The following is an 8,955-nucleotide window of genomic DNA, read 5'->3' as shown; positions in this document are numbered from 1 at the left end:
TTTTTTTATCAAAAAACTTTATTTATGCGAGTACTATTTATTGTTGGCAAGAAAAAATTTTGTGGCTCTTTAAAAACTTTGAAATTTTGTAAATTGTAATTTTGGCTCTTCCGACTCAAAAGGTTGCCGACCCCTGGGACTCTAGTGCCCGGTCAAACTGTATATTTTGAAAAGATTTGTAAATAAGTTAGTTTACTTTTCTGTTGGATAACAGTATATAATAAACAAATAAACAAAAATATATTGCTTTTTATATGGTTATTGTGAATTCTAAAATTTAAAGAAAATGTACGTGGGTTGTTCAAAAAGTTCGGGAACTTTTTGAATAGCGCGCCTCCAGTTTGTTATTTTTTTTAATCGGCTTGTGTCCGCGGAAACCCTCCCCCCCCCCGAGTAACCTCCTTCAACCCGTTTGTTGATATCTTGTTTTGGTGATTAGCTACGGCCGTTTATGTGAAGTGGTGTGTAAAGTAGTGACCTTTTAGCAAAGTGGGGACAAAAGAGGCGCGACCTTGTCAATTGGACCCACGTGCGGTCGGGTAATACCACTTGTAAAGTATTGACTTGTAAACAAGGGTAAACAAAGGAAGCGCCGGTTGTGTTAATTGGACCCACCTGCAGTCAGAGGCAACAAGTGGCGGACGTTTGTGTAAGCTTCACTCTCGTCGGATGACGGCGGACCCGAGTGTAAGCTGTTCGGGCATAAAAAAAGGGTTGTGATTGGTCGGAAGTCCCCGTTCCAAAATCCCTTAAATTGCAGGGCAAACGAGAGAGGAGGAGAGAAGGGCAAGAGACTGATTCACGGTTGTCTTAGGCACTTGGGAAGCCGGCTGAGCGTAAAGAGAGAGTGTTCTCCTCTGTTGATCTTCTCAGAGACGGGTTAGTGCCGAGACCGGACCGACCGTGCAGTTGAGCCGGCTCCACAAGCTGAGTGAGGTCTCTCCAAAGGTTATTAGTTCCCAGACGCCAATCTGGCACGTGAATTCACCACGCATGGTTATTCTGTACATATGCTATGTTTCTAACTTGTACTTTCTACAACTGTAAATAAACTGTAAATATATTCAATTTGAGTGTGGAGGTGTGCTTTCCAACGAACCAGATTCAATACATAGAGTCGTGATACACAAGAAACCAACTCTACGGGACGGAGTTGGGAAGGAAGGGCAATAAGATCTTCACTTGGTGTTTGTGGGGTTGGACGAAAATTCGGATCCGCGGAAATCATCTCTTTGAAAGAACAGCATTGTTCTGTGAAATTCTGTTTGAAACTCGGAAAATCCTTCACGGAAACTTTCCACGAATGGGTGAAACAGCCCCCCGCCCCAAAACATCTCGACAAGTTCGCTCAAATGTTAAGGTGATGTTCACTGTTTTTTCGATGCAAAGGGGGTTGTGCATCACGAATACCCGGACAGTCATCACGGAGTACTACCTGGTGTTACGAAACGCCTAAGATTTATTAATTGAATGAGCCGGGAGGGGACCCGCAAGAAGAAAATGTCTAGGACCCCAAAGTGGGTTAATCCGGCCCTGTTAGGTAGTACGTCAGATGTTATCATAAAACTGGTAATTGTTAGTTTCGGTTTTGTTTTCGGTTTATCTTCTAGAAGCAGCGTTAAAAGTGAAAGTTTATCACAGATATCCTATACAAGATACCTATAGATAATGCTGACATGATACTTCTACGTAATGTTCTACGTAATCCGTACGTAATGTTGGCATGATGATACCTTGCGTAATATTGGCCTGTCTTATGTTAAATGGGCCATTCTAGACCCCCACCCACCGCTGTGTAAGAAACTGTAATATTTTCTTTGATCCCCTCCCCTTCTTTTCTAACTTACTAACACATTTACGTGGAGTTTTTTATCGCCTACAACGTAGATGGTAGATGGCGAGCGATCCGACTACCAACTGTCATGGCGGCGGTAACAGGTAACGCTCGTCACTTTTTCTCCTTATTTACATAATTATTTAATACATATTTCACCGATTATTACCTTATAATTTCTCATATTTTAATTTCATTTTTGATAAAGTGATCTTAAATATACTTTACATATTTATCAAGATTTATATTGATATTGGATATATATATTATTACATTAGGTTAATTTATTAATAAATATACTTACTCAGACAGAGCGCCGTTCATTTTCTTAGACGATATATAACTAATTATGTGATTACAATGTTCTAGACACGAAAAACCTTCCCATTTTGTAGAATCTTATACATAAATATATCAATTCTCAATGGAAAGCATTGAAATTTATTCTTATTTTAGAATATTTTGAATTTCGATTAATAAATAATCAAAAACTAATTAATATACATTACTAAAACTTAATTTCGATATTCAGATTTCTCTTTCTTTTGAATAACACTTAACCACGTGGAACGAGTTCGTCTTACACGTGTAAACAATCGTTAGCGCCACCTGAAGTTTTTTTTTTCGTAATAACAAATATATATACAGTATATATTTTTTTTAAATATAAATCTTTATTAATAGTGTAATATTATATCTAATATTTTTAATTTATTAATTATGGAGTATTAAAATTTTATTTTTTATATCAATTTAAAAAATTGGAATAGATGGTCGTGGTATTGATATGAAACGAGAAGTCTTCAAGCTTTGAACCGGAATGTCTGCAAATGGGTGTTGGACAGTAGATACAACTAACTTATTATTATTGTTGTACCCATAATATTTCATGTTTCCATGCAATTTTATCCTTGTAGGCATAAAATTAAGCCGCAAAACTGAATTATCTGTACGGGAAACCCAGGTGAACTATGACCTATTGACCCGGAAGTTTGGCCAGCACCTCACTGATAACGAGAAAGGCTTAAGTTTAAAATCTGAGCTTTCTAGACCCATTTGTTTTTTTCCTTTACGGGCGTCTGCAGTACCGGTTGGAGGAGGAAGAGGAGAAAATACAGCTCTTTTGGAGATTTTTGCATTTTTCAATTGCTTATATTTCGGCAACCGCTTCATAGAAAATCTTGAAATTTTTCGTACTACTTAAGAAAACGACTTCTTTTTCGAACGAGTTATTCGGAATCACGTCAGGTGTTTGTGGGGTGGAGAAATCGAACCCTGAAAATTGCAAATCTCAGTGTTGTTTGTTTGTTTAGTTAAGTTACGGCAACGCAACACTTGGGTGATCTGCCTAGGGGATGCCTTCCGGGAGGTCTTTTTAAGGGTAACTGGCCCTTAAAAAAACCTCCCGAAAAACCACACGTGGCCAGTCCGTCCTGGCGAGGCGCGAACCTGCGAATTCCCAGTCTTCAGGGAACAGAACCGCTTGGCCACTGGTGCGCCTCTCAGTCAGTGACTCTTTTTACTTGACTTTTTTAATTATTGCATTAGTTCACCTTATAAAACAGTGAAATTTGCAATTTATTTTTCACAAAATATGAAATGACGGCACGGTTTTTTAATTTCTACAGTTAAAATATCGCTAATAATTATGCTGATGATACGGTAAACTAATTATGCCACACATTTAAAACGCTAAAATTGATAAGGCTCGAAAATAAGCCATGTAAATCCAGTGCCTAGCGTTTTAACCACGCGGCTATTGCCGTTTCGAAGACACGTGGAACTTCAAAGACAAATTAGCTAAACACTCAATTTTCAGGGTTTCGGTTTTTTCGAAAACGTTCAGACGTGGGTCCTATTATATGAATAACGAGCTGATAGGGTTTTATGGCTACATGCTAACCAATTCTCGGCATTTTGACTAAGATCAAAGTGCAGGGCGTACTACAAGCGGTCTGATTCAGTAACTCTAGGGCCTGGTAAACTTCCACGCCCTGCCTTTGATAGCGACGTTTTGGCTGTGTGCTCTAGCCTAGCTTAACCTTCGGGCTAAGCCATTATTGCTATGTTTTTGGCTACCATTCTGGCTACCACCCTGGCATTTCGTGCCAGAGAGTGGTTCGCTGATGGCGGCTCAATAGTCGTAGGATGTTTCAGTGGAAGCAGAAATGGATGCAGGAAGGAAAAAGCTTCGCTTGAGAGTCCCTAAACTTTGATCATCAAACATTTGATTGCTACAATTTGGGGGTTCCCGCTCCCCCATTCACTGCTATAAACTTACCGTAAGCGATTTACTATAATTGAGTATTAAAATTAATGGCAATCTTTTAACACTGAATTCAAATTTTTACAGAATTTCTAATTATTTAATCGATATTTATCCCAATTTTTTTTTCAAAATGACAGTCAATTTTACAGCTGGCAACAGTGCAAGAGAAGAAACTTGACGTCACACTGTAATTGAAAACAAAGGCGGAAATGTGACATTTTTAGGCTTATCTCAATGTGAACAAGGGAGGAGAAGAATAGAATAGACATTTCCAGGCGTCTCAGAGCACGAAGAAAGAAAAGGCTTCTGTGATTAATATTTAAATCGTTTCTGTAAACAATGGACGAAGAGGTTGAGCCTTCGACACGTGACGACAGAAAACGGAAGTTTGAATGTATATATATATCGGACAGCGACAGTTTGTGGAGTACATCAACATCCAGCGATAGTAGTGAAGAAGAACGAAAAAATGATGAGGAGGATGATAATGATGATAGTGAAAACATCCTACATGAAGAAATTGATGATAGCGAAAACATCCTAGATGAAGAAATTATTGATGATTGGATGGATACGGCAGGCCCGAGAGAACCATTTCCTGCTCACGATCGAGGCGTAATACATATAAATTTCAGTGAAAACCCCACACCAAAAGATATATTTGATTATTTTTTTCCACAAGAATTAATTGAATTAATAGTGAAAGAAACAAATAAGTATGCAAACGATTGTATCGAGTTACGGCAAAAGAAAGGGTTGCAGAAACGTAATAGTAGAGATAAAAAGTGGACGGATACAAATCCCGACGAAATAAGAATACTACTTGCGTTAATTATACTTCAGGGTATCGTCGTCAAACCGACGGTGCAAATGTACTTCAGTACGAGAGAAATTGTCGAAACTCCTTTTTTCAATCAAGTAATGAGTCGCGACAGATTTCTGATATTGTTGTCGTTTCTGCATTTCAATAACGAACAGAAGACATTTCAATCAAATTCAAATTATGATCTACTTCAGATAAAACCAGTTTTAGATAAGCTTTTGGCAAGGTGGCAGTCGACGTATACCCCGGAGAGGGACGTATGTATCGACGAGAGCTTTTTGATGTGGGAAGAACACTTTAAATGGAATTCAAGCAGGGTGAGGATAAAGTTGTACATGTTATGCGAATCGTCTACGGGATACGTATACAATTTAATGTTGCATGCCGGAGGTGACACAGTTATACCCGACAGGATACAAGATATTAACCTCGAAGATTTCGATAAACCTGGTCAAATAGTGTTGACCCTGATGGAAAGCTTGCTGAACCTAGGACACAGATTATATGTTGGTGATTTTTATGGATCGCCTATGCTCTTTGATGCATTGGTGGATAAGAAAACAGATGCCGTAGGAACTGTTACAGGCAACAGAGAAGGTATGCCAAAGAAAATGACTCTGCAAAACAAATTATCTGCGTACTATCGGAAAAAACTGATGGCTTTAAAATGGGTCCGTTCGAAAACAATGCTTTCGACCATTCATGACGATAGTATGAAAACTTATAGTAATACTAATAAAAGACTGGTCACCAAACCAAAAGTTATTTTTGATTATAAAAGAGGAATGCGAGGAGTTCATCTTTTGAATCTGTGCATTGAAACTTTCTCACATAGAAAAGTAATGACAAAAATTTATTACAAAAAGTTGTTCTTTCAGCTTTTAGACATCGGCATCTTCAATTCTTTCATTGTTTATAAAAAATGTGGTCATAACATTACTCATCTGAGGTTCAGAACAGAGTTAGTCAAGGACATTATAGATCAATTTGTTAACAATATCATTAAAAAAAAATCTGTGAACAATAACAATAACATTATAGATCAATCTGTGAACAATAACAATAACATACCTCGGAGACTATTAGGAAATCATTTTATTTGTCGGAATCAGAATTCTCGATCTACGAATTATACTCTTCGTCGTGCATGTGTTGTTTGTTCTGCAAATAATGTTCGAAGAGATGTTAGATATAGTTGTCGGCAGTGTAAAGTTGCTTTATGTGCAGTGCCGTGTTTTGAAATATTTCATACGCAGAAACATTTTTAATACATTTTTCTATGTGAAAGATTTTTTTTTATTCTTGTTTTCATCTCCAAAATTTCCTGCAAATTTTAAAGATCCAAGTATTTTTATATCAATTATAATTCCTTAATCGCTTGCAGTGTAGAAAACAAATCACGAGTCCACCTGTAAGCCATGAGAATACATATTTTGTAATAATATGTCTACCATTAAAATAACTGGAATATGAGAACTAACATATTTTGTAAATAAAATCATAATTCTCATAAATTTTTGTGAATTATAATGATTTTATGTTGACAGTTTAATAAACTAGTTAAAAACTATTATTTATACTAAGCTTTTATGATACAATGTAGGGACAAGTAGAATGTGGACCATCTGCCCCATTCTCATCACAAGTTATCCTTTCAAGCATAGATACCATGCTCTGAAAAGTGTGTGGAATAATTCTAATGGCACACATCAGGCAAAAGATGAAAGACAACTATCCGCTTGTCTCTGAGAAACGAGAGAATCTTCGAGAGAAAACGTTGTTCAGAATCATGTTTGGAGAGATGCAATGATCTCTCAAGACATAAACAAATGGTTAGCCAATCAGCGACCGACTTGTGAGAGACGAGAGATGACCAGAATAGAGCCCCAGGTTATGTCCCATCACACCAAGAAGGAAAAAAAATAGCAATGTAAAATAACATTGCTGAATATCTTAGCCCAGTTGGTGAAAATAACATTGTTATACATTTTGTTCTCAATACTGTGCTGTTTAAAATTCAATCACCGGTATCGGATAAATGAGGTTTATGGTCTGATAGATGAATCTTGTAGGAACGTGGCCCCTTCACTTCTCTCAGCACGTCTCTCACGATTTCCATGTATGAAGTCCCTTTAGGACAATTGGTAGTGCCCATATGCAGTCAAGGATTTCAGAATATGTTTGGCCATTATTGTTTAGTACTTTGTTACATCACCTTCTGCTTTTATGAGTATATATCTGGTCTGGCAGGTTGGAAACAGTTTTTCACACTTCTATGATTTTATCCCTTTTTTTTGGAATTATTGGTCCAATTTATACTTAGGGTGCGACTATGCAGACGCGAATTTAGAACGAGCAAGAGGTTAAGAGCGATTTAGTTTTCGCAAAGGAAAACCATGCACAAACGAGAAGCGAGAAATAACGCTAGCGAGAGCAAATTTCTGGTTCTCGCACATATCTGACAGGTTTTGATATTTATCGCGTCTCGCCTCTTCTCACCACATATTCTCGCTTGCTCGCGTCTGCATAGTCGCACCCTTAGTTGAAGGATGTTACTTTTTAACAGCACTTTTTCATAGTCTCCAATTCTCTATTGGTGACATATCTGGACAGTTTGCTAGCCAGCAAAAAACATCAATCTTCTCACCTGTAAACCTTGTTTTAACTATTTTGGTTGTGTGGTATGTGGCATTATCTTGCTCAAAGATGAAATTACCATCAGTATGCAACTTCTGAATGGATAGCTTTGAGTTTTCATCTAAAATAATAATGTAAAGATGAGTTTGTAAAGTGAAGTGCAAATTTACTACCTCTTCCACTCATGCAATCCTGCACCAAGAGGCTTGATGGGAATTGAACAGCACAACATAAACAACATTCATAAAAGGCTTTATTTTTCTTTCTAGGAAATTTACCTCTACTTCCTCAAACTTTGCTTCATCATAAAATGAACCTGCCACCTTCTTACTGTCCAGTGTGGTATTTTTCCCTGCCTATGCCAATTGTCTTTTCTTTTGCTTTGTTTCGCTGTTATTATATTTTGCCACACACAAGTGGAAGCAGGCACATCTTTTGAAATCTCTTAGCACCACATTTTATTTCAGAGAAAGATGTATCTCAATCAGTTGCTAATTTCAACCAGTTTATTTACCTGTGTTCCTCCAAAATAACAGAAAATTTCAAAGTAGTTGCATTTTTCCAACATACGCTCTGTTACTTTCTTAAATGTAGACTATAGCTAACAAGTTATGCTTGCTGGAAAAAAAAAACATACCAGTCAAATATTTCAGCTTGCCCCTCATAAATATAGCACGGTGATTTATTATTAATGGAGTTATGATGACGTGGTACAGAAATCTGGAATATTTCAAGATATGAGTAAATGGAGACGCAAGAATAATATAATTATAACCTGCTCTAGCTTTAGGTATCTAGCCAACATTTTTTACTATCATAATACAGTAGTTTCAGTAGCAGTTTGTCTATTAATTTAGATTTTATTCTTCAATGTGAGAAAGTTAATTGGTATGAAATTACCAATGGCAGCACATCAGTTAAGACATTTTCTTTGTGCTGAGTTAAATTAATTGACGTAACGAAACAAACAATATACCACATTTAACAGTGGATAGCATTTTCAGGAAAAAAAAAATATATTTTAACTCAATGGACTGTTTATAATGTGACAGGTCAACACTAGTTCAAGATGGAGTAAACCAACAAGGAAAGCTGGACTATGATATCAACAAATGGTGTTAAAGGAAAAACTGCCAGAAAAAAGGATTCCTTGTTATTGTTTACTTAAAGAATTTGCATAGTTTATTATATTTGTATGGAAAATGTATTGCACATTTCTAATGATTTTAGCTGTCCATTAGTCTATATCAGTTTTGGAAAGATGAAGAAATGTTAAACCAGACCTGTTCTTGAGTTTGGTGATCTTCAGTCAAAATGGTTTGTATTAATGCTAATTGTTCATTTTCGGCTGTGATAATACATTTCACTTTTCCATTTGTTGTCCAGGGAATC

General features: G+C 36.8%; 2 protein-coding genes across 2 annotated transcripts in view; one reads left to right on the top strand and one right to left on the bottom strand.

Annotated features, from left to right (window-relative positions):
- LOC111615863 (deoxynucleoside triphosphate triphosphohydrolase SAMHD1-like) overlaps positions 1-2,408 on the bottom strand; it is a 57,306-nt gene extending 54,898 nt beyond the window's left edge. Inside the window, exon 1 of the mRNA XM_023357313.1 lies at positions 2,139-2,408. The gene's annotated coding sequence lies outside the window, so the exon portion shown is untranslated. The remainder of the gene's footprint in view (positions 1-2,138) is intronic.
- Positions 2,409-3,863: 1,455 nt separating this feature from the next.
- Positions 3,864-7,336, top strand: LOC111615855 (piggyBac transposable element-derived protein 4-like). Its single transcript, XM_023357290.1, has 2 exons — positions 3,864-4,116; positions 4,241-7,336. The coding sequence occupies exon 2, from the start codon at positions 4,443-4,445 to the stop codon at positions 6,192-6,194; it is 1,752 nt and encodes a 583-aa protein (XP_023213058.1). The 5' UTR covers positions 3,864-4,116; positions 4,241-4,442; the 3' UTR covers positions 6,195-7,336.
- Positions 7,337-8,955: the final 1,619 nt, after the last annotated feature.

The sequence above is a fragment of the Centruroides sculpturatus genome, unplaced genomic scaffold, assembly GCF_000671375.1.
Source record: "Centruroides sculpturatus isolate CEXI.00-Female unplaced genomic scaffold, Cexi_2.0 scaffold161, whole genome shotgun sequence".
Classification (NCBI taxonomy): Eukaryota; Metazoa; Arthropoda; class Arachnida; order Scorpiones; family Buthidae; genus Centruroides; species Centruroides sculpturatus.
This window is presented reverse-complemented; position numbering and strand designations above follow the sequence as displayed.